Source organism: Neoarius graeffei, chromosome 7 (assembly GCF_027579695.1).
Source record: "Neoarius graeffei isolate fNeoGra1 chromosome 7, fNeoGra1.pri, whole genome shotgun sequence".
NCBI lineage: Eukaryota > Metazoa > Chordata > Actinopteri > Siluriformes > Ariidae > Neoarius > Neoarius graeffei.
Genome location: NC_083575.1, coordinates 47,779,812 through 47,804,993, shown reverse-complemented (window position 1 = coordinate 47,804,993; position 25,182 = coordinate 47,779,812). Strand labels below are relative to the sequence as shown.

General features: G+C 40.5%; 2 protein-coding genes across 7 annotated transcripts in view; one reads left to right on the top strand and one right to left on the bottom strand.

Annotated features, from left to right (window-relative positions):
- zgc:110045 (uncharacterized protein LOC664755 homolog) overlaps nucleotides 1-2,270 on the bottom strand; it is a 37,084-nt gene extending 34,814 nt beyond the window's left edge. For all 6 annotated transcript variants that reach the window (XM_060925813.1, XM_060925816.1, XM_060925814.1 and 3 more), the window contains exon 1: nucleotides 1,748-2,270. The gene's annotated coding sequence lies outside the window, so the exon portion shown is untranslated. The remainder of the gene's footprint in view (nucleotides 1-1,747) is intronic.
- mocos (molybdenum cofactor sulfurase) lies at nucleotides 1,594-16,262 on the top strand. Its single transcript, XM_060925812.1, has 15 exons — nucleotides 1,594-1,933; nucleotides 6,368-6,457; nucleotides 6,631-6,697; nucleotides 9,486-10,136; nucleotides 10,242-10,318; nucleotides 10,405-10,604; nucleotides 10,773-10,889; nucleotides 11,037-11,426; nucleotides 13,266-13,428; nucleotides 13,568-13,652; nucleotides 13,953-14,077; nucleotides 15,039-15,135; nucleotides 15,315-15,456; nucleotides 15,599-15,703; nucleotides 16,050-16,262. Exons 1-15 carry the CDS (start codon nucleotides 1,804-1,806, stop codon nucleotides 16,152-16,154), a joined length of 2,544 nt encoding a protein of 847 aa, XP_060781795.1. The 5' UTR covers nucleotides 1,594-1,803; the 3' UTR covers nucleotides 16,155-16,262.
- Nucleotides 16,263-25,182: the final 8,920 nt, after the last annotated feature.

Sequence of the window (25,182 nt, the reverse complement as noted above, 5' to 3'; positions counted from 1 at the left end):
TCGGTTCAATTTCAGCCGAGCTAAGGTGTTTCCATGCCATTTAGAACTTCGATTTCAGTCGAGCAACGGCAGAAATTCGATTTTCTCTATGTGCATGTAAACGCACTGACTGACACCAGCCTCAGTCCACTCCTTGTGAAGTTCTCCCAAGTTCTTGAATCAACTTTTCTTGACAATCCTCTCAAGACTGCAGCCATCCCTGTTGCTTGTGCACCTTTTCCAGCCACCCTTTTCAGCAATGACCTTTTGTGGCTTACCCTCCTTGTGGAGGGCATCAGTGATCATCTTCTGGACAACAGTCAAGTCAGCAGTCTTCCCCATGACTGTGGTTGTGTGTACTGAACTAGACTGAGAGATACACTGTGTTCATACTGTTTTACTCAAACTCGAAATTAAATATTCTAATATTTTGAGATTTTTTTAAATGTTTTTGTACTGTATGCCATACTGATTAAAATTAAAATAGAAAAATTCTTGAAACATTTTAGTTTATATGTAATGAGTCTAATATATAACATTTTCACTTTCTTAAATAACTGATGGAAAATATTGAACTTTTTCACAATATTCAAATTTTTTGAGATGCACTAGTATATATAATTTGAAAATAATCTTTTCTCCTCTATGGAAGTGTATTGCTGCTACACCAGAGAAAGGAAAATGGATCAGTATCATATTATAACAAGAAAGGTTTATTGTTACTTATGTCTTTGTGTGTAAAACAAGAATCTTGCCATGTCTCAGCCCAAGCATGAAGCAAAACTAAATTAAATCGTGTAAATGAACCATATTTCTTGGTTTATCTGTTCTTCGCAGAGTTTCCTCATTCAAGCACATGATTTTCACGTTATAGTCGAACAATATAAATGATCTTGTTATGAAAAATGGATCAATATCGCTATAATGTGAAACGCTTTATTTTATAACAATAGTTTATCACGTTATAACAAGATACAGTATATCGTATGTTACAATAACAAGAATAGATTGTACAGTATATCACAACCCTGCACAGAATAATCGGCTACAGATAATGTTTTATGTTTTTGTACTGTATGCCATACTGATTAAAATTAAAGTAGAAAAAATGCTTGAAACATTTTAGCGTATGTGTAATGAGTCTATAATATATAACATTTTCACTTTCTTAAATAACTGATGGAAAATATTGAACTTTTTCACAATATTCTAATTTTTTGAGATGCACTAGTATATTACAGTTAAAGGAGTTTCTGACTGGGTGGCACAGTGGTGTAGTGGTTAACGCTGTCGCCTCACAGCAAGAAGGTCCGGGTTCGAGCCCAGTGGCCGGCGAGGGCCTTTCTGTGTGGAGTTTGCATGTTCTCCCCGTGTCCGCGTGGGTTTCCTCCGGGTGCTCCGGTTTCCCCCACAGTCCAAAGACATGCAGGTTAGGTTAACTGGTGGCTCTAAATTGACCGTAGGTGTGAATGTGAGTGTGGATGGTTGTCTGTGTCTATGTGTCAGCCCTGTGATGACCTGGCGACTTGTCCAGGGTGTACCCCGCCTTTCACCCGTAGTCAGCTGGGATAGGCTCCAGCTTGCCTGCGACCCTGTAGAACAGGATAAAGCAGCTAGAGATAATGAGATGAGATGAGTTTCTGACTAGCAAAAGACTTGAGAGCCCCTGGTGTAAAGTGAAGTATCACACACAGCAGGAGTGTTTGTTTATCTCAGAGTGTGTGTGGACTTGGGACTCGGCTGTAACTTGTCAGAAAAGTTCATTTACCTCGGAGAAAATGTCAGAGACGGACTGGCTGTCAGAGAGGTTGATATTTTGACATAATGGAGGCGCCGTCGAGTGAATTTAGCCGCCTGTGCTCGTTTGAGAGCTTTAAGGAAATGTGGCCGTATTACAGTTTGGGTTGTCAGGAGCAGCAGCAGCTCATCCGCCGGGAGTTTTCCAGACTCAAAGGTAACGTCAAGGGTTTCTCGGCTGCTAAACGTTTCTTCTTGCTTGACGAAAGTGAAAGTTGTGTTCATCGAGCTGTGTTTTCATGCCTGCAGCTCTGCTGTTGTTGTGTGGTGAGACGCGCCCTCTGCTGTGCTGCTCAACATGCAGCAAAAATACAAACGAGAAATTTCAGTATACTTTCTCAAAGTTTCAGCGCCTGTTAAAAAGAAAAGAAAACCGCCAAAGGACAAAACTCTGGCCGTGAGCCACCCTGACAATCCTGTAACAGCAATTCACAGACATGCAGACATTAATCCGCCCAGTTGACAATAGACGCAACACAACCCACGTGATAAAATGTTCTTCCGCAACTTGCAAACTAGAGCGTGACGTATTATTGCGCATGCGCATAAAATTGGCTGGCAAGCAGATTCCTGAAAATCTCATCTCATCTCATTATCTGTAGCCGCTTTATCCTGTTCTACAGGGTCACAGGCAAGCTGGAGCCTATCCCAGCTGACTACGGGCGAGAGGCGGGGTACACCCTGGACAAGTCGCCAGGTCATCACAGGGCTGACACATAGACACAGACAACCATTCACACTCACATTCACACCTACGCTCAATTTAGAGTCACCGGTTAACCTAACCTGCATGTCTTTGGACTGTGGGGGAAACCGGAGCACCCGGAGGAAACCCACGCGGACACGGGGAGAACATGCAAACTCCGCACAGAAAGGCCCTCGCCGGCCACGGGGCTCGAACCCGGACCTTCTTGCTGTGAGGCGACAGCGCTAACCACTACACCACCGTGCCGCCATTCTTGAAAATAAATAGAGATATATCACACGTGAAGTTTTAGGATGTAAAATGGCCTCAGATGCGAATAAATCTGCTTCTTATCAGCTAAAAACACATCTACAGATATGTCTGTATTTGTTTTCAAGAATCCTCACGCAGTAAGCGAATGATAAAGGTAGAAAAGGAGAAATTATAAAAGTTATAAACATACCTGAGAAATCCGCCATTTCGCACGTGAATTTCTTTCGGCGGCGACCAACTTGAGTCCAAAAAAAACCTCTCTTTTACGGCCAGTGATTCGCTTTAACTTACGACAGAAGTTAAAACCACAAACTTTTTCCAAGTACACACGAAAATTTGGGTCAAAAAAGACAGTAGAAAAGGTAAATCTGTCCCTCTGAGTGACATGTCGGTCCTGGGATCGAGATGCTGACCTCTTCTGCTCCTCGGACCTGCCTGATCCATCCTGGTGCCCTGTGTCTGGTTGGAGTCTTGTCTCATCGCATCGCTCCTGTGGAGAGCGGGCCTCATGTGGACAGTTGGGGGTCGCGCCTGGAGGACGCTCTGGACTCTTGCAGTGATGCTTTTGTGGCTGGGGACTGCAGTTGACTTACTGACTTTGGAGCTGCAGTTGACTTGCTGACTTTGGAGCTGCAGTTGACTTGCTGACTTTGGGACTGCGGTTGTCATGAACGGTTTTGCGCTCAGGTTTCTGTCGGTGGGGGGTTTATAGCATCAACGAAGCTGACTTTATGTTAGGACTGTTAATGTTATAGTCATGTTGTCTGTTGTTGCCCAAATGAGGATGGGTTCCCTTTTGAGTCTGGTTCCTCTCGAGGTTTCTTCGTCATGTCAGCTGAGGGAGTTTTTCCTTGCCACCATCGCCAAAGGCGTGCTCATTGGAGATAGATTAGGGATAAAATTAGCTCATATTTTAAGTCATTCAAATTCTATAAAGCTGCTTTGCGACAGTGTTTATTGTTAAAAGCACTATACAAAGAAACTTGACTTGACTATTATAGAAATGGATTGCTTCGCATCACCGGTCAAACTCTTCTGGTTGTCAAGGAATGTCAAGTTATGTAGCTTGCCCACCACGGGCTTGTTGCTATGGGGGAAATTGACATGTGACCAATTCCTGCAAATGGCCTATTGTTCCAAAGACAAAATTTTACCTCCAATAACTTTAAAATATTCTTTTATTTAAGATTTTACATGGCTTCACAGCAGGTCCTCAGATTAACCATGAATACACAGTCATTCATTGCTCTGTATTCTTCAATCTCATCAAGCATTAGAGGATTGGAATGAAAGTGAGCAATAGCAAAACAGAATACATGTGCATCAATGAGAATGGGGATGAGAGTGTAGTGAAGATGTAAGGAGTAGATGTAAAGAAAGTTGGTGAATTCAAGTACCTGAGGTCAACTGTGCAGGAAAATAGCGGCTGCGATAGTGAGGTGAGAGAGAGAGTACAGGCAGGGTGGAGCAGTTGGAGAAGGATTTCGGGAGTCATTTGTGACAGGAAAGTCCCAGCAAAAGTGAAAGGTAAGATGTATAAGACAGCAGTGAGACCAGCTGTGATGTATGGATTGGAGACCGTACCCTTAACGAAGAGACAGTTGGAGGTGGCGGAGTTGCGGATGTTAAGGTTTGCGATGGGAGCGACGAGGTTGGACAGGATAAGGAACGAGCACATCAGAGGGACGGCACATATGGAGAGCTTGGGAATTAAGCTAAGAGAAAAGAGATTGAGATGGTATGGGCACATCCTGAGAAGAGATGCAGAGCATGTTGGAAGGAGAATGCTGAGGATGGAGCTGCCAGGTACACAAAAACGAGGAAGGCCAAATAGGAGATACATGGATGTGGTGAGAGAGGACATGAAAATGGCAGGTGTGGTAGAGAAGGATGCGGAAGACAGGGAGCAATGGAGACGAAAGAGCCGCTGTGGTGACCCCTTATCGGGAGCAGCCAAAAGAAGAAGATCAAGCATTAGAGGAGAAAACTCAGTGCTGTTATTTTCCTTCCATTATCCCTAACCGCTTATCCTGTGCAGGGTTGTGGGCAAGCTGGAGCCTATCCCAGTTGACTAGGGGCGAGGTACACCCTGGACAAGTCGTCAGATCATCATAGATACAAACAACCATTCACATTCACACCTATGGTCAATTTAGAGCCACCGATTAGCCTAACCTGCATGTCTTTGGACTGTGGGGGAAACCGGAGCACCCGGAGGAACCCACGCAGACATGGGGAGAACAGGCAAACTTCACACAGAAAGGGCCCCCATCGGCCACTGGGCTCGAACCCAGAACCTTTTTGCTGTGAGGCGGCAGTGCTAACCACTACACTACCGTGCTGCCCTGCTGTTATTTTGGTAAAAGAAAGTTGTGCTAAAGGCAGGGGTGACAATAATTGTGACACATGGATATGTTAATCAAATATACCATCCACTGAGAGGCTCCAGTTGAAATTATGGATGTTCTGAGGCGACTGGCATAGTATTATTTTGTGGGCGCAGTCCTGAAGAAAATAGCATGATGCCAGTGACTGAAGAGAATCCATAATTACTGGTGCCTCTTAGTGCATGGTATATTTGATTTATATCCATCCATCCATTATCTGTAGCCGCTTATCCTGTTCTACAGGGTTGTAGGCAAGCTGGAGCCTATCCCAGCTAATTATGGGCGAGAGGCGGGGTACACCCTGGATAAGTCATCAGGTCATCGCAGGGCTGACACACAGAGACAACCAACCATTCACACCTACGGTCAAGTTAGAGCCACCAGTTAACCTAACCTGCATGTCTTTGGACTGTGGGGGAAACTGGAGCACCCAGAGGAAACCCACTCAGACACAGGGAGAACATGCAAACTCCACACAGAAATGCCCCTGTCGACCACTGGGCTCGAACCCAGAACCTTTTTGCTGTGAGGCGACAGTGCTAACCACTACACCACCGTGCCGCCCTGCTGTTATTTTGGTAAAGGAAAGTTGCGCTAAAGGCAAGGGTGCCAATAATTGTGACACATGGATATGTTAATCAAATATACTATCCACTGAGAGGCTCTGGTTGAAATTATGCTCTGAGGCAACTGGCATAGTATTATTTTGTGGCTTGAAATTGTAATGTGAGTTCATGGTATAGCCAGGATATACCATGACTAACTCACACCATATCCATATCCATATTTTTGACATCATGAGATCAATGGTGGAACTGTTTTATGTCATGTGAGCCATGCTTGGCCAATCCCTGCACAGGAATTTTTTTGATAAGGGATATAATCACGACTGCATCTTTTTTTTTTTATATTTTCTTAACATGAATTTACTTAATTAGTAATAATTAGTTATAAAACTTGGATTATTTTATATTACACTGTGAGATTAAGCTAGACATATTAATAACCTTTTAAACCATCTTTAGGGGTATCAGCAATTCTAGAGCTGTACTTTAGTTTTGGATTTCACATCCTGTATTGTTATTTATATCGTTTGTTTCATTGTTTTTGTTAGGCATATTTTGAAAGCACTACATTTTAAATGTATAGAAAATGTATATAATTATTTGATATAGTAATTTTATATATAATGAAAAGTTGTTTATTATTAATTAATTAATTAATTAATTAATTAATCCTCACACAGATATTACCTACCTTGATCATGCGGGGACAACGTTCTTTGCCGAATCCCAAGTCAAGATGTTTTATGAGGATATATCCAGGAATGTGTATGGTTAGTAATTCTAGCGATATTCTATAAAATCAGCAGGCCTGGGTATTCAGATATCTTTCTAAATCCTAATTTAGAATTAAATATACCTGCAAAAGTAAAGTTGAATAATGTTCAACATTATTAGTTATGTGCCTAAATATGCGCATGTTATTAAAGCCAAGTTTTTCTCTCAGGTAACCCTCACAGTCTCAATCCCAGCAGTAAGATGACACATGACACAGTGGAGAGGGTCAGATACAGGTACTGTACTCTATTTCTCACCTGTTAGTGGATTTTTCCCTTTCCTTGTTACAGTTTGTAACACCGCTTTCTTAGTTCCACAATAATATCCATATATCACATGTAGAATAGAATGCCTTTATTGTCACTATACACATGTACAATGAGATTAAAGCATCTCCAATAACAGTGCAAAACAGCGTGGGGAGGGAGAGAGAGAGAGAGAGAGAGGAAGGGGGGGGAAAAGGGTGGGGTGGGGGAGTGTGTAAGGGGGGTCAGGTGCACAGTCCTGAGGTGTATGTGTTGTGTTACACATTATGGAATGAGGTATTGCTCATTGCACATATAAATTATTGCACAGAGAGAGTCACATTATAAATTATTGCATGAGAGGTTCACATTATAAAATAAAATAAAATATTACACATTTATGAAGTATTGCAAGGTAGGTGCACAGACTTGAGGTGCATGTGCTGTGTGTAAGGTGCACAGTCCTGAGGTGGGGTGAATGTGTTGTGTTTCACATTATGGAGTGAGGTATTGCACATTATAAAAGTATTGCACAGAGATAGTCCCTTATAAAGTACCGCACATTATAAATTATTGCACGAGGAGAGTCACATAGTAAAATAAATAGACTATAAAGTCAGAGCATATCCGAGTTCAGGGCAGTTATAGCTTTTGGAAAGAAACTGTTTTTGATATGTGCAACATATAATCATGTACACAACCTACAACGCAGCTGTACGACTGAATACAGACAAAATTTAATACAGGCATATTAGCAAAGCCATCATTTATCAGGAGATTCACTGTTATGTAAAATGTCTCAACACAACAGTTTGTCAGGCATGGACAGGTTTTTGGATGCAAGTGCAGGTGGGTTTTTTTGGGTTTTTTTTTTTTTTAAGTAATAGCAAAGTAGACAAATCCAAGCGGCACATCTGACGCAAATTCATGTTTCAGGCATTCAACCCAACAAGCTAGACTAGGCAAGCCCAAACCTGGAAAATTAAACTAAATGTTGAGTCGAGTTTGTAGTCACGTGATGGATAATCTGACTGATGGTCTATTTTGTCTAGTTATTGTAAATTATAAGACTGACATTTTGATTATTTTTGTATCTTACATATACTAATTGCATAAAATTGATTGTTTTAACAAACTTATTAAAAAAATGAAGATTCTATTCTTTGTAAAAAAAAAAGTAATGTGATCAGCAATAAATTGTGAATGGAAATATATAAAATAAAAGAGAGAGGGAGATGATATTACATGGTTGCATGAAGATATGAAGTTGATCTTTGAGCGGTGAACATATTCACAAGTGAGCAAAGTGAACGAGTGATTTTTATATTTTTCAGCATAAGAAGATAAACTTCATATCTTTGCACCACCGTGTCATGTTCTTTATATTGCATGGATGCAGCCACAAAAAAAATACGCAAGTTAATCAAAAGAACTTTAATTTTGAACCAGTTTGCCAATTTGACAACACGCGTCAAGTCAGTGGGAAAATACTGGGAGTGATGTCATCGAAGTAAAATATCAAGGAAATATGTCACTCAGAGCCGCGATATATTTTGAATGAAAAATGTGAGTTTTTCAACATGAGAAGATAAACTTCATATCTTCAGGCCAATGTGTAATTTTCTTTTTATTATACAGACACATTCACAAACAAAAAGTACCCAAATTTATCAAAACAATTTATCGAGTTCCTCACGAGTGATTATATAGAGAATTATTATATATCCAGGAAATTTTTTTTATGGAATAAAAACGTGTTCTATTCCCTTCTAGCGGGTTTCGTTCATTTGGTTTGACAGCGTGCAATATTATTAGCATATCGCTTTTTCCTACGTGTATTATGTCACTCTACCCAATGGAGAATGAGCGTTGAATATGGTTTACGATATTGCATTGTTGTCAAGACAACATGATGTCACACATCAGAGATGTAAAACTCATCTCATCTCATTATCTCTAGCCGCTTTATCCTTCTACAGGGTCGCAGGCAAGCTGGAGCCTATCCCAACTGACTACGGGCGAAAGGCGGGGTACACCCTGGACAAGTCGCCAGGTCATCACAGGGCTGACACATAGACACAGACAACCATTCACACTCACATTCACACCTACGCTCAATTTAGAGTCACCAGTTAACCTAACCTGCATGTCTTTGGACTGTGGGGGAATCCGGAGCACCCGGAGGAAACCCACGCGGACACGGGGACAACATGCAAACTCCGCACAGAAAGGCCCTCGCCGGCCACGGGGCTCGAACCCGGACCTTCTTGCTGTGAGGCGACAGCGCTAACCACCACACCACCGTGCCGCCCAGACGTAAAACTTATGAGAAAAATATGAGTTTACATATGTAGTTAGTGTGTGTGTGTGTGTGTGTGTGTGTGTGTGTGTGTGTCTTAACAACAACAGATGAGTGGCTGCTTTTTTGCCTCTGGGGAATGTAACCTTCAGCCAGTGTCATTTCAGAACACACAAAATATTGTTCTATTTTTTGTTCTGGACTTCAGTGTTTGTATTATTTGGTTTAGATTTAAATAATATATGGTTATGTTGGATTTTTGTGAGTTGGGAAGCCTCATGATGCAAGACCTCTTGATGCAAATATCATCTAATTAATAAATAAATATTTACAATGAACAAACGTTGACCCACTGCACTGAAGGGTTTTTTTTTTCTTCTGTTCTTGCGCATACAGTTATTCACTGATGTGTTATGTCATTACTTCTAGGAATTAATGTGTATTGTGGTGGGTTGGTTTGTTTTTGGGTTCCCCCCGTAGGATACTGGAGCACTTTAACACCAGCCCTGAGGAATACTCAGTTATTTTCACTTCCGGCTGCACTGCAGCTCTTAAATTAGTGGCTGACTCTTTTCCTTGGATGTGTGCTTCTGATGAACATTCAGGAAGTCAATTCTGTTACCTCACGGACAATCACACATCAGTAGTGGGCATTCGGGGGGTAGTTGGACCTCAAGGAGTGGGAACAGTGCCTGTCTATCCTCAGGAAATAGAAGCAAGAGCCAAAACTAATCAAGCCACAATAAATATACAGGATGAATGCTTGGTGGCACATCTTTTCTGTTATCCTGCCCAGAGCAATTTTTCTGGGCGGAAATATCCACTGAGCTATGTGAGAGGGATTCAGTGTCAGCAGCTTTACCCAGCATGTGAGCACAGAGGTCGATGGTATGTTCTGCTGGATGCTTCTGGTTTTGTTGGCTGCTCACCACTGGACCTGAAGCAACACCCAGCTGATTTTATACCCATCTCTTTCTATAAAATGTTTGGATTCCCTACTGGACTTGGAGCCTTGCTGGTGAGGAATGAAGCAGCTGAGCTGTTGAAAAAGAAGTATTTTGGTGGAGGGACAGCAGCAGCTTATTTGGTGGGAGAGGACTACTTTGTACCAAAGTCTGACATAGTTAGCAGGTACTCTGCAGTACAAGACTCACTTTTCTACTTCTGAAAACATTGAATCGACCTGTTAGTAACTGGTAACTCAATATTCCTTTATTTGTGTTTGGGTATGTTGAGATTTGAGGATGGAACCATTTCATTCCTTGATATTATTTCCCTCCACCACGGGTTTGATGCTCTGCACAGACTAACTGGTATGAAAATTTCTTCTTTTATTCTTTTAGAACCATATTATTTTAATTAAAACAAACTATATTACTTGTGTTTTTATTGTCCACAGGAAGCATGATGAACATACAGCTTCATACATTTGGCCTCGCTCGTTATACTTACATCATACTGTCTTGCCTGTGCCACAGCAATGCACGACCTGTGGCTCAGATCTATTGTGACAATGAGTTTGAGAATGCAGCAGATCAGGGTGCAATTCTCAACTTCAACTTGCTGGACTGCTATGGCCAAGCGATCGGATATTACCAGGTTAAACATCTATGAAAAGTAACACATTCTCAAAGAGCTCTGACTTCTAGAAACTTCATACAAAAAAGAATTTCCCAGGATTCAGACTTTACAATGACTTTCCTGTGATGAACACAATCAGTTTATTTCAGTCCCGTGATTAAAAAGCCACTTTTGTTTTTCCATCAGGTGGACAAAATGGCCTGTCTGTTCAATATTCATTTGCGCACGGGCTGTTTTTGTAACACAGGTGCCTGTCAGGCGTATCTAGGCATCAGCAGCCAAGAGGTAAAGAGTAACTTGCAGGTCAGTGCGATCTTCTCTTGCATGCAGTAAGAAAAATAAATGTCCCTTCAGTGACATTTTGCATATCGTCTGCTAACTTTACTTATTAATTTTGGTGAAGAAGCATTGTTGTATCTGAAAGCTGCGTCTTATTGATTTTATTTTAAGGCTGGTCATGTCTGTGGAGACAACGTTGACCTGATTGATGGACGTCCAACTGGGTCTGTCCGCATATCCTTTGGGTATATGTCAACTTTTGAAGATTGTCAGTGTTTATTAAAGTTTATTGTTGACTGCTTTGTGGACAAACCGTTAAAACTGGACCAAAAGAGACTGGCAAGGTTAAAGTCAGCTGGAATGGCCGAGACCTCGGCTTCAAATGAGCTGACCTCATTGTTGACAGAAAGGCCTGTGCCTGTGATGAGTGGCCAAAGTATCTCTCCTCCATCTGTCAGCAAGAACTCTTCACAGGATACGATTCCAAAGGCAGAGAGGAACAGTGCTCATACACTGACCAATATCTTCATATATCCCATTAAATCATGTGCTGCATTTGAGGTACATTTAACATCAAGCAATTTTTATTACAGCCCCAAATCAGAAAAAGTTGGGACTGTATGTTGAAATTAAAACAGAATACAATGATTTGTAAATACTCTTTGACGTGTATTGCACTCAAAACAATACAACAGCACATTATTTGATCATTGACCTTGTGATTTTTTTTTCCCCAAAATAAACAGTTATTTCAATTTTGACCCTTGCAACACATTTCAAAAAAGTTGTGACGTTAAAGCATTTACCACTTTGTAATGTTGCCATTCCTTCTCACAACACTTCATAGATGTTTAGGGACTGAAGACACCAAGTAATTAAGTTTTTCAAGTGTTATTTTGTCCCATTCTTCCTTCAAACAGGTCTTAAGGTGTGCAAAAGTACAGGGTCATCGTCACACTTTTTTGTTTCAAAATTCATCACACATTCTCTATTGGGGACAAAGGGGACAGATACCCTCGTCTTCCACAGCTATGCCTTTGTACTGTGTGCAGAATGTGGTTTTGCATTGTCTTGTTGAAATATCCCTGGAAAAGATGTTGTCTTGAAGGCAGAATATGTAGCTCCAATATCTCAACGTACTTTTCTGCATTCATGCTGCCATCACAGAAGTGTAAGTTACCGTTGCCAAGGGCAGTGATACAACCCCATACCATGACAGACCCTGGCTTTTGTTGCTGCTAACAGTCTGGATGGTCTTTTTCGTCTTTGGTCTGACGCACACGGCATCCATTTCTTACAAAAAAGACTTGGAATACTGATTCATCTGAACACAATATACATTTCCTCTGTGTAATGGTCCATCCCAGATGCCTCCAAGCCCAGAGAAGTCGACGGTGCTTCTGGACCCAGTTAACATCAGGCTTCATTTTTGCACAGTAAAGTTTTAACTGCCTTTTGTGGATGTAACTCAGTATTATAGTGCTTAACAAAGGTTTGCCAAAGTAATCCTGAGCCCATGTGGTTATATCTTCTATAGATGAATGATGGTTCTTGAAGCCATCCGAGGGCATCAAATCACGTGTTCAACTTAGGCTTGCGCTCTTGCCTTTTTACGCACCAAAATTCCTCCAGATTCCTTGAATCGTTTAATGACGTTATGCACCGTAGAGGGTAACATATCCAAATCTCTTCCTGTCTTTCTTTGAAGAACATTGTTTTTGAACATTTGAATAATTTTCTCATGCATTTCTTGACAAACTGGAGATCTTCAGCCCATCTTTGCTCCTCAAACTCTAGGCCTTTCCTGGATACTGATTTTGTACCAAATCATGATTACAATCACTTGTTGACATCACCTGTTTCAAATTGCATCATTATTTAATTATCTTACCTCATTATTAGCCCTAAATTGGCCCTGTCCCACCTTTTGTTGGAATGTGTTGCAGGCCTGAAATGCAGAAATGGATGTATATTAACAAATTAAATTAAGTTGAGCGGACAAAACATGAAATATCTTTGATTCATACTGTCTGCACCGAAATACAAGTCAAAGTAAATTTAGAAATCACTGCTTTCTTTTTTATTTACATTTTTCATACATCCCATTTTTTTCTTATTTGTACATCCATACATCAATTTAACATGCAATACCATTATATAGTTGTGGCAGTGGGGGCGTGATCGAACATGATCGAACTTGACTCCTCACCGCCCAAGCTGACACTCAATCACACCCCCACTCCCACAGTAGTGCACTGCATTCTGTATAGTATTACGGACAGCAATAGTATTTATGATTTATTATTTTGTCTGTACCTCTCTGTATTTAAAGTGAAAGTCAATACATGTCTTGGTCAAGTCTCATCAAGAAACATCCTGCTGTTGTGTGGAATTCCACAGGTGACAGAATGGCCTTTGGGCCCTCAGGGGCTCCTGTATGACCGCATGTGGGTGGTGGTGAATGAGAATGGAGTATGTCTGAGTCAGAAGAGAGAACCCAAACTGTGTCTCATCCATCCACACATCTGCCTCACTTCCAAGACACTGTGCCTGGAAGCCTCAGGTCAGAGAAATTTTGTTAAGTTAGTCTCATTTTACAGGCAGTTCTTGCAATTTTAATGCCATAACAATTCACCTAGAGGTATGTTTTGGGAGGTGGGAGGAAATAGTTTTGCTATTGAATTTTGCCATTGAAAGAATAGGTATGGATCCTATTACTCTTCCCCTGGAGATCAGTAAAGAAAAGCATGGCCTAAGAACATGTCAAAGCAAAGTCTGTGGTGACAGGTGAGCGGAATACTTACATTTTAATTTTGTTTTATCAGATTGTTGATATTGTTTTGTCCATTATATTTCTCACACAAGTACTACATACTGAGTGCTTCATATGCAACACTAAAACACTTCATAGTCTACAATGATGGAGGCTTCCTATGATAGGATAGGATACTCCTCAAACCTGGTCATCCTGAATCAAACCTGCAGGGCCAAGGCACCACTTCAGCAGTTCTTAGTTGTAAAATGAAACTTTATGATGCTCCTGAAAGCCAGTAATCAAATAACTAATACTAATTTCCTTTCTTTCAGGGTACAGACTGTTGACTGTGGGGAGGAAGTGTCAGCTTGGCTGTCTCAGTTCCTGGGAAAACCTTGCTGTCTCATTAGACAGAGTCCCAGTTTTGCCCGGGATATGAAAATGGGCACAGGAAAGGGTACAGCACTCAGTATAGCACACCATATTAACCATTGCATTATGACAGGTGCAGATCTATGGTCATGAGCTTTGGGTAATGACAGAAAGAACAAGATCGCGGATACAAGCGGCTGAAATGAGTTTCCTTCGCAGGGTGGCTGGGCGCTCCCTTAGAGATAGGGTGAGAAGCACAGTCACTCGGGAGGAGCTCAGAGTAGAGCCGCTGCTCCTCCACATCGAGAGGAACCAGCTGAGGTGGCTCGGGCATCTTTTTCGGATGCCTCCTGGACGCCTCCCTGGGGAGGTGTTCCAGGCATGTCCCCCCGGGAGGAGGCCCCGGGGAAGACCCAGGACACGCTGGAGGGACTATGTCTCTCGGCTGGCCTGGGAACGCCTCGGTGTTCTTCCTGAGGAGCTGGCCGAGGTGTCTGGGGAAAGGGAAGTTTGGGCTTCCATGCTTAGACTGCTGCCTCTGCGACCCGGTCCTGGATAAGCGGAAGAAGACGAGACGAGACGAGACAAGATCTTCTGTATGTTTTAGTCGAAATGTTATGGAGGTCATGTGTGGATTCACTTCCTGCAAAGCTGTTCAACATTAAGACAGTACATAAAGGGCACATTGGTTGTTCCAGTAGTCATGTAGAAAACAAATGGTCAAAACAGACAAACGTGAAAAATATACCATATAACACTAAAATCATTATATTACCAAAGTACTAATCATTTTCTATCAGTATATAATATCAGCCCTGATGAGTACGTTTAGAGCTCAGTGTCACTCAAAGTATTGATTTCAATACAGAATTGATAGACTCCTCTAAATCTGATCAATTTGTTTGTGTTATGGATGATAATTCTAAATACTTTCATGTGTATTTTTAACCTGTTCCCTTGTGTGTATTTAAGCAGTTATGTGAACACAATGTAAATCTGACTGTATGCCTATATGTATGATGATGATGATGATGTGTTTTCTGCAGTTTCCTGCCCTCCTGCTCTCTCTCTGGTGAATGAGGCTCAGTTTTTGCTAATTAACAGAGCCAGTGTGACGCTTCTCCTCAATCGCATCATTAACAGGTAATTATTGCTACCTATTACATCAGTATAAATACACTCATAATGGGTAGTGATGCAGTATGATTTGAGCATTACTTTATGTGTAGATTTTTCCATTCCATGATTTTGGTCTGATTGCATAGTGAGCTGGTTAAAGCCTGGATCCTATGTTAGTTCTCTTACAATTTGGCTTGCCACAGGCAGGACAGCTCAGATAATTGCAACTCTTTCGACTTGCCGCAAGTCATCAGTCGTTTTCGGGCGAACCTCGTTATCTCAGGTTCGGAGCCTTTTGAAGAAGAGGATTGGACAAGTGTAAAAATAGGGGACACGCACTTTCAGGTTTGCAAAATCTTTAAAATAACCAGATGCTTTATGAGAACATTTAGATCAGTTTTGAAAAAGTGCAGCTGAAACTTTGATATAGGCATCAACTGTACATTTCAATAAACGCCATTAATCATTCCTCACTGGTTCGTTGAAGGTGGCAGGCAGATGTAGTCGTTGCCAGATGATTGGAATAGATCAGACCACTGGCACTAAATCCCTGGAGCCTCTCAGATCTCTGTCTGATTGCCGGAGTGGAAAGGTCAGTAGAATTTTAAGGGAGTGGGAGTATTTATGTGAGCAGCAAGTGGAGTGAAACTCCAGTATATTAATTTGATGTAAATTATAGCATGGTATAAAGATGATGTAACGCAGTTTTGCACTGCTATAAAAATGCATTTTTTTTTTTTTATTTAAAACTGTCAAATGTGTTTCTTCAGTTATGCACTTGTTAACTGCTGTGTATATACTGTACGTTCATTTACTTGGCTAGTTTAAAGCCTTTTCTATATAATGTATCTTTGTTAGAAGAGGACGGTCAAAACCAACAATGATTTTCAAGACTTAAATGTCTTCTTTTTTTTTTTCCCCCTCCTCCTAATTCACAGGTCACATTTGGCGTATACTTAAATTACCTGTTACAGAGATCCAATCCATATCCTTCTTTATCTGTTGGGTTCCAGGTAACGGTAAATCCAACAGCTGAAGTTTAGAAAACCACAGCAACTGCAATATGGAGTATTGTACAGTATGTGTATTAAACCTAAGCTTAATCTGTCTGTAAAACTGTCTTATACCAAATGTACACTGCTGACAATAAAATTGTGCAAAATGGATTTATGGAGATTCTCAGTCACCTCCTACATTTCATCATTGACCTCAAGGGCTCTTTGACAGGCCATTGTCAAAGGTCATTATTATCTACAGTGATAATAAACACAGCAAGGTCTGGGTTCAGTGATTTCTTTTCTAAGGAAATGTCACTTAAAAAGTGCAAAAGCTGCTCTAAACTTTTCAGTGCTTTTCTCCAAAGACAACAAAAGTGGGGTTTTTGTGAAGCTAGAATACCCACACACCAAAAATAATTTTAATTAATTCTAAACTCTCTAATGGATTTTTGCTGCTGACATTATGCTAACCTTTTACTGCATTATAATGAATGTTTTGGCTGCTGTTGTCTGAAACATGCTGATGGCATTAGTGCCATTTGAACTGAGACAAGAGAAGAGGTAAATATCCACCCATCGCTTCTGTAAAAAAAAAAAGCAAAGCATACTGGTTTTAGAGAAAGTATTATAATTCAATGCACTCCACAATTATTGCCACCCTTGTAATAATTAGTATAAAAGGCTAGGAAGAAATTCATCTTTTTTGGTGAAGTAGCTTCATCTCGCACTGAAAAAAATGAGAAAAATCCAACCTTTAATTGAAATAAATGTATTCAGAGAAAAGCAAATCCCTCATCAAGAAATAATTATTTTCAAAAACAAAAACACACATGCCACAATTATTGGCATCCCTGCATTTAATACTTTGTACAACCTCCCTTTGCCAGTAAAACAGCACTGAGTCTGCTCCTATTACATTTTATAATGTTGGAGATACAGATCAGGGCATCTTAAACCATTCCTCTTTACACAATCTCTCCAGATCATCCAGGCTCCCAGGCCCTCTCTTGTGCTCTCTCCTCTCCAGCTCACCCCACATGTTTGAGATGAAGCTACTTCACCAAAAGGTGGATTTTTTAAAATCCATCCATTATCCGTAACCGCTTATCCTGTGGAGGGTCGCAGGCAAGCTGGAGCCTATCCCAGCTGACTATGGGCAAGAGGCGGGTTACACCCTGGACAAGTCGCCAGGTCATCGCAGGGCTGACACATAGAGACAAACAACCATCCACACTCACATTCACACCTACGGTCAGTTTAGACCCACCAGTTAACCTAACCTGCATGCCTTTGGACTGTGGGGGAAACCAGAGCACCCAGAGGAAACCCACACAGACGTGGGGAGAACATGCAAACTCCATACAGAAAGGCCCCCGTCGGCCACTGGGCTCGAACCCAGAACCTTCTTGCTGTGAGGCTAAGTTTCTTATAAAACCTATAAGAAGTTAAGTCTATATATAACCTTTCTGTGTGGAGTTTACATGTTCTCCCCGTGCCTGTGTGGGTTTCCTCAGGGGCTCCGGTTTCCTCACACAGTCCAAAGACGTGGATTAGCTCAACTGGCTGCTCTAAATTTGCCCAAAGGTGCGAGTGTGAATGGTTGTTTGTCTCTGTTTTAGGCCAGTAATGGATTGGGCAACCTGTACAGGGTGTAGTCCACCTCTTGCCCGAAGTCAGCTGGAATTGGCTCCAGGTTCCTCCGTGACCCTGATGGATAAGCAGTATTCTATATAATAAGTGGCAAAGTTTGTTTGTTTGTCTTGAGCTAACGTCACCATTTCTCAATGGATTTTCCCCAAATTTGGCAAGTAGGTCCAGGGATGACCTGGAATTTTGCAGATATAAAGAAAATTCATGTACGGGCCCCAGGGAGGTCCCTGGGGGGCACAACATCCACCCACCCTCTCCCTCAATGCCTTTCACACTACATTTATCAACACAAACTCTCGACAGATCTTCACTAAACTTGGCATGTAGGTACAGGAGATTGCCAAGTTGTGGCTGAACTCAGAAATTCCATATTTGGGCCCCAGGGGGTCCCCGATGGGCCCCTGGGTGGTGGATATTTGGATTTTTGTTTGTCTTGGGTTAACATCACCATTTCTCGACAAATCTTCACCAAATTTGACATGGAAGTCTGGGGGCAACCCAGAATTTTGCAAAACCTGAGCAATGCCCAGGTAACCTGCTAGTAGATAATAAATGGGTGGATGGATAACTATCCAGCCCAATTACATTTAATATCAGCCAAAAATGACATGTACATTGCTTCCTGTACAACAGAGACTAAAGCTTCCAAAATCTTTGATTTTGTACTAGAGCTTTGTGGCCAGTGATGAAGTAAGAGGCTTGTCATTACTGGTTATTTTAGGGATGCATTTTGCATGATGCTATAATGCTTACATGGTTTCTGACACTGTGTCTATACTGTAAAATGTTTTCTGTAAAAATGGGAGAAATCATGTCACATATTAAAAAAAAAAAAACTAGCCGCAATATTGAGGCTAGAATCGTTTTCTTCATTGGCACATACTGTATGTAGCTTGGTATTATAACAAATGGATCTGTACTTCTTTTTTTATGCTTGATGTGAATTTGTTTATATGTAAATATTATTGCTGCCAAGCGATGTGTTTTGAAGGAGGAGTGTGAAATTTTAGGCATGTAGTTTGCATGATGTGAAACAAGCCATCAACTTCCCTGAATTATTAACTACAGTATATTTACCTTGTAGCGCCAGAACAAAACTGGAGAAAAAAAAACATGTTTTGTCAGATTAGCTACATTTGTGGTCAAGGAAAAAACATTAATTAGTTAGTCAGTTAAACAAACTGACTTATTATTGGTTACTATTTGTCTGAGTTCCTCTGATTAAGGCCTGAATTTTTGCTAGCTAGTGTCAGACAAGTACACTGTATCACTCAAACAATTGCTTTTGCTTTGACACCTTATCACTCCATTCAGTCATGTGCCCAGTTCATGATGATGATGATGAAGATGATGCCAGGTTAACTTAAAACTTAGCCTCATGATGTCAACTTACAGTTTTTGGGAAGAACACTTTTCTCTAATTAGCCATAATCAAAATTAGACATGATATTTCAGACTGTGTTCTGTACTTAATTATACAGTACAAGTCAGAAGACAGTATCACCTTTTCACAGACTCGAGAGTTATCAATACAATGAAAAGCACTTTCAACAAACATATTTGCAAATCTCTTGCACAAAATGCTATGAAAAAAAAACAGTTCTGCAGTCATTTCCATTACAATGCACAAGGCCTCATCTTCCTATATTCACTTTGTTTCAGTCAAATGCTGTTTGTGTGCTTGTGCACATTCAGGCTACATCCACACGACAACGGCAACAAGATTTTATTTAAAAAAATATTGCGTCCACATGGGCAACGGATCAGTAAAATATCAGGTACATATGGCAACGCAATGCTTGCTGAAAATGATGCAATACACATGCCACACCTCTACGTGCGCTGTAAGACGGTCCCATGGGAGACACCAGAACAATAGAAGAAGTAGGACGCATGCGCATAAACCCCTTCTTCTACCCGGCGTGAAGCACTTAAAGGAACAAACACACAACAAGAAGAAGACGGCTGCGACTACGCGAGGAAATCGTGCCTTCTGTGTGTACAAATTAGTTTTATTAGTGTGCATAGTTTTATATAACTTAATTTTCTTCTTGTGTGTGAACATTTTGAAAAGCATTTTTATATAATTTATATAACTTTTTATATTGTGTGTGAACATTTTGAAAAGCAGTCTTAACCAATGAAAAAAAAGAAATTCAAGAAATGGTTCAGTTACTTGTTTATTTAAAAGAAAAGCTGTATACAAAAGTGAATGCAATGCAGTGGTTCATACAAAACCGCGAGAGTGCTGCTTGTTCTAGTCATGTGGTTGTGACGTCATCGTAAACAAATCCATTCTACTCATCCAGACGACTTTGCAATGGCGCCGTTGCCAGATTTTTCCACTCTGGAACCCATTCTCGTTTTGGGGCACCCAAAACGCCGGTGCCGTGTGGACGCCAGGCCGAAACGATAAACAATTTTCTCAGATTCACCTGAATCCGTTGCCGTGTGGACAGCCTCTCAGTCCCCTGTGCCAGAGGTTCTTAAACTCTTAGCTTCGAAGGACTTAACTGTAAAACGAATCATGTAAAGATGTATTTAATGAACATAACCCAAATAATTCAATATTCGGTTCATTTTAATGAGGACAAAAATATGTTGGCTGTTTATCAAAGAGCTTTTAATTCCTGAACTTTCCAGGACAGAATATTTTATATATATATATATATATATATATATATATATATATATATATATATATATATATATATATATATATATAATGATATTATTTATTTATTTAAAATTAAATTGTCATTAGTTTACATTACTCATAGGCCTATTTGTTTCAGTTATTGAGGTTCGGATTAAACACATTTATTTAGCATAACCAGTCAAAAAAGCAATAACTATAAGTCAGTAGCACCTAAAATAACCTGGATAATTTGAAGATTTCCACATCTGGAACAAAATATCACAGATCTCAGAAGGACACCAGTTTGTGAAGCACTGTACTGCTCATGACTTTCTCTTTACTCCTACCAGAGAATTGCAGCAGAATGCTGTGTGAAGGAAATGAGCACAACCATACTGTATATGCTCAAATCTGTTCAACTCCGTTTTACCTCACACTTCATCCTGAGATATTTATGGATATATGGTGGAATCTATAAACCGCTGCCAGTTATGCAACATGTATGGCACAAAAAATGTAGATTAGTGCCGATTTGTTTTTCTTTAAAAACTTAAGTTTACTTTTTAAGGATTATTTTACAGGGTCTATAAGTCTACAATGCATAAATTTGGCAGCATGAAGAATGGTGTTTGTAGACTAAATGCAGTTCTCTAAACTCTGCGCAGGCTTCAGTGGTGTGGAACCCATCTCCACCACTTATTACACCGTAATAATAAGAACATATCTCATAATCATGACCTTGTATCTCATAATTATGACTTAATGCCTCATAATTATGACTCAGTATCTCATGACTTATTTTATAATAATGAGAACATTTTCTCAAAATTATGACTTAATAATTCAGCTAATCATGATATTATGACATAAGTCATAATTATATGAGAGGCTACTAAGTCATATGAGAAACTTTCTCATATTTCACTATTATGGGATAGCAAGTCATAATTATGAAATACAAAGTCATTATTATGAGATTCAGAATCATAATTGTGAGATAGGATCTCATTATAATGAGATAGAACTCTCCTATGTCGATAAAGGACTGTTGAGACACTGCAAATGTACACAGACACTATTTATTACCTTCTGCACTATTGTTCACATATTTTGACTGCATATATTGCAGAGCTTACAGTGAGAATCTGCACTTTACTTACATGCTATCTAGGCATACATGTGATGCGTACTAATATATTCTGCATATTTTGTGTGTGTGTGTGTGTGTGTGTGTGTGTGTGTGTACCCCGATCTGCCATAACATTATGACCACATATGGGTGAAGTGAATAGTATTGATTAACTCGTCACAATGGCACCTGTCAGTTTTTCAACACGAGAAGATAAACTTCATATCTTCAAGCCAACATGTGATTTTCTTTTGATTATATAGACACATTTGCAAACAAAAAGTATGCAAGTTAATCAAAACAATTCATTGATATTCTCATGAGTGAGGATATTGGAAAGTATGTTACTGAATGTCCCGGATGTAGTTCGTATGAAAAACATGAGTGGCGTATTTCCCAGTAAAACACTCGTGTCTGTTTTATATGTATAACACAAGTTTTTTTGGGGGGGAAATATGCCCCTCGTATTTTTCATACAAACTACATCCGGGACATCGAGAACCACAACTGTGATATTTTTCAATATGTCACTTGTGAGGAAATTGATGAATTGTTTTGATAAATTTGGGTACTTTTTGTTCGTGAATGTGTCTATATAACAAAAAGTACCTCACACGTTGGTTGCAGTTTATCTTCTTGTGTTGAAAAACTCATATTTTTCAGACGAAATACATCATGGATCTGAGTGACATATTTAAATAATATTGGCTGGCGTTGAGTGGGCTATCAGATATATTCCATTCAGTGAGCATGTTACTGAAGGAGTCAAAGACAAGTTAAATATCATGCTAGCTGAATGGAATATATCTGAGAGACCACGAAAAAAAGCCAGCCAATATTATTATTATTATTATTATTATTATTATACACTCTCTTCAGGGCGGCACGGTGGTGTAGTGGTTAGCGCTGTCGCCTCACAGCAAGAAGGTCCGAGTTCGAGCCCCGTGGCCGGTGAGGGCCTTTCCGTGTGGAGTTTGCATGTTCTCCCCGTGTCCGCATGGGTTTCCTCCGGGTGCTCCGGATTCCCCCACAGTCCAAAGACATGCAGGTTAGGTTAACTGGGGACTCTAAATTGACCGTAGGTGTGAATGTGAGTGTGAATGGTTGTCTGTGTCTATGTGTCAGCCCTGTGATGACCTGGCGACTTGTCCAGGGTGTACCCCGCCTTTCGCCCGTAGTCAGCTGGGATAGGCTCCAGCTTGCCTGCGACCCTGTAGAACAGGATAAAGCGGCTAGAGATAATGAGATGAGATGAGATTATTATTATTATTATACACTCTCTTCAGGGCGGCACGGTGGTGTAGTGCTTAGCGCTGTTGCCTCACAGCAAGAAGGTTCTGGGTTCGCTAGAGATAATGAGATGAGATGAGACACTCTCTTCATATCATCAGAAGTTACACAGTGGAATTTTTTTTAGCCTGCTTAATGTGTTTGAGATCAAACAGTAAATAGTAAATAATAAAAATACAGTAAATAGCCCTATTCCAAAACTGTAGTAATCCATATTATGTCCAGAACTGCTCAACTAAGTAAAGAGAAACAACATCCATCATTATTTTAAGACAAGAAGTGTCTTTTAATTAATAAAAATAAAGAAAAAACATTGAATTAGAAGGTGTGTCCAAATTTTGAACTGGTACTTTATATAAATCTCATCTCATCTCATTATCTCTAGCCGCTTTATCCTGTTCTACAGGGTCGCAGGCAAGCTGGAGCCTATCCCAGCTGACTACAGGTGAAAGGCGGGGTACACCCTGGACAAGTCGCCAGGTCATCACAGGGCTGACACATAGACACAGACAACCATTCACACTCACATTCACACCTACGGTCAATTTGAGTCACCAGTTAACCTAACCTGCATGTCTTTGGACTGTGGGGGAAACCGGAGCACCCGGAGGAAACCCACGCGGACACGGGGAGAACATGCAAACTCCACACAGAAAGGCCCCCGCCGGCCACGGGCCTCAAACCCTGACCTTCTTGCTGTGAGGCGACAGCGCTAACCACTACACCACCGTGCTGCCCTGAAGAGAGTGTATAATAATAATCTCATCTCATCTCATTATCTGTAGCCGCTTTATCCTGTTCTACAGGGTCGCAGGCAAGCTGGAGCCTATCCCAGCTGACTACGGGCGAAAGGCGGGTTACACCCTGGACAAGTCGCCAGGTCATCACAGGGCTTATATATTGTGTGTGTGTGTGCGTGCTGAAAATAACTTTCTTGATGAGGGATTTGTTTTTCACTGAATTAAATGTATTTCAACATCTGGGGACATTGTCTTTTTCTCATTTTTTATTTACAATACAAAAGATGTATTTTTCAAACCCTTTTTACAAATCTTTACAAAGGGTGCCAATAATCCCAATCATCACAGACGACATTGTGTGTGATTTATATATATATATATATATATATATATATATATATATATATATATATATATATATATATATGTATATATACGTATATATAATTTGAAAATAATCTTTTCTCCTCTATGGAAGTGTATTGCTGCTACACCAGAGAAAGGAAAATGGATCAGTATCATATTATAACAAGAAAGGTTTATTGTTACTTATGTCTTTGTGTGTAAAACAAGAATCTCACCATGTCTCAGCCCAAGCATGAAGCAAAACTAAATTAAATCGTGTAAATGAACCATATTTCTTGGTTTATCTGTTCTCCGCAGAGTTTCCTCATTTAAACACATGATTTTCACGTTATAGTCGAACAATATAAATGATCTTGTTATGAAAAATGGATCAATATTGTGCTATAATGTGAAACGCTTTATTTTATAACAATAGTTTATCACCTTATAACAAGATACAGTATATAGTATGTTACTATAACAAGAATAGATTGTACAGTATATCACAATCCTGCACAGAATAATCGGCTACAGATAATGGATGGATGGATGGATCACAATAATGTGAAAATATCTTCTTAAAATGTGGAAACCATCTGGATCTGTTTATAGTAATAATGATAATATTTTCTAATAAACTCTTATGTAGGCGGCACGGTGGTGTAGTGGTTAGCACTGTCACCTCAGAGCAAGAAGGTTCTGGGTTCGAGCCCCGTGGCCGGTGAGGGCCTTTCTGTGCGGAGTTTGCATGTTCTCCCCGTGTCTGCGTGGGTTTCCTCCGGGTGCTCCGGTTTCCCCCACAGTCCAAAGACATGCAGGTTAGGTTAACTGGTGACTCTAAATTGACCGTAGGTGTGAATGTGAGTGTGAATGGTTGTCTGTGTCTATGTGTCAGCCCTGTGATGACCCGGCGACTTGTCCAGGGTGTACCCCGCCTTTCGCCCGTAGTCAGCTGGGATAGGCTCCAGCTTGCCTGCGACCCTGTAGAACAGGATAATTATGTACCACTGGTGTGTGTGTGTGTGTGTTGGGGGGGGGGGGGGGTTCCTTTCTTTCTTTCTTTCTTTCTTTCTTTTTTTTTGTAGTTGTAGAGTACCTGACCCTCACAACAGGCATTATGCACATGACAAACACACTTGAAACTTGAAAGTGATAATATTGAGAAATTATCTTATTATTATATTACGTCATAATTATGACAAGCGTTCTCATGAATATGGCGTGGGAAAAAGCCCAGCCCAGTGTGCGCAGGAGGTTGGTTCTATGCCCTGAGTGAACACA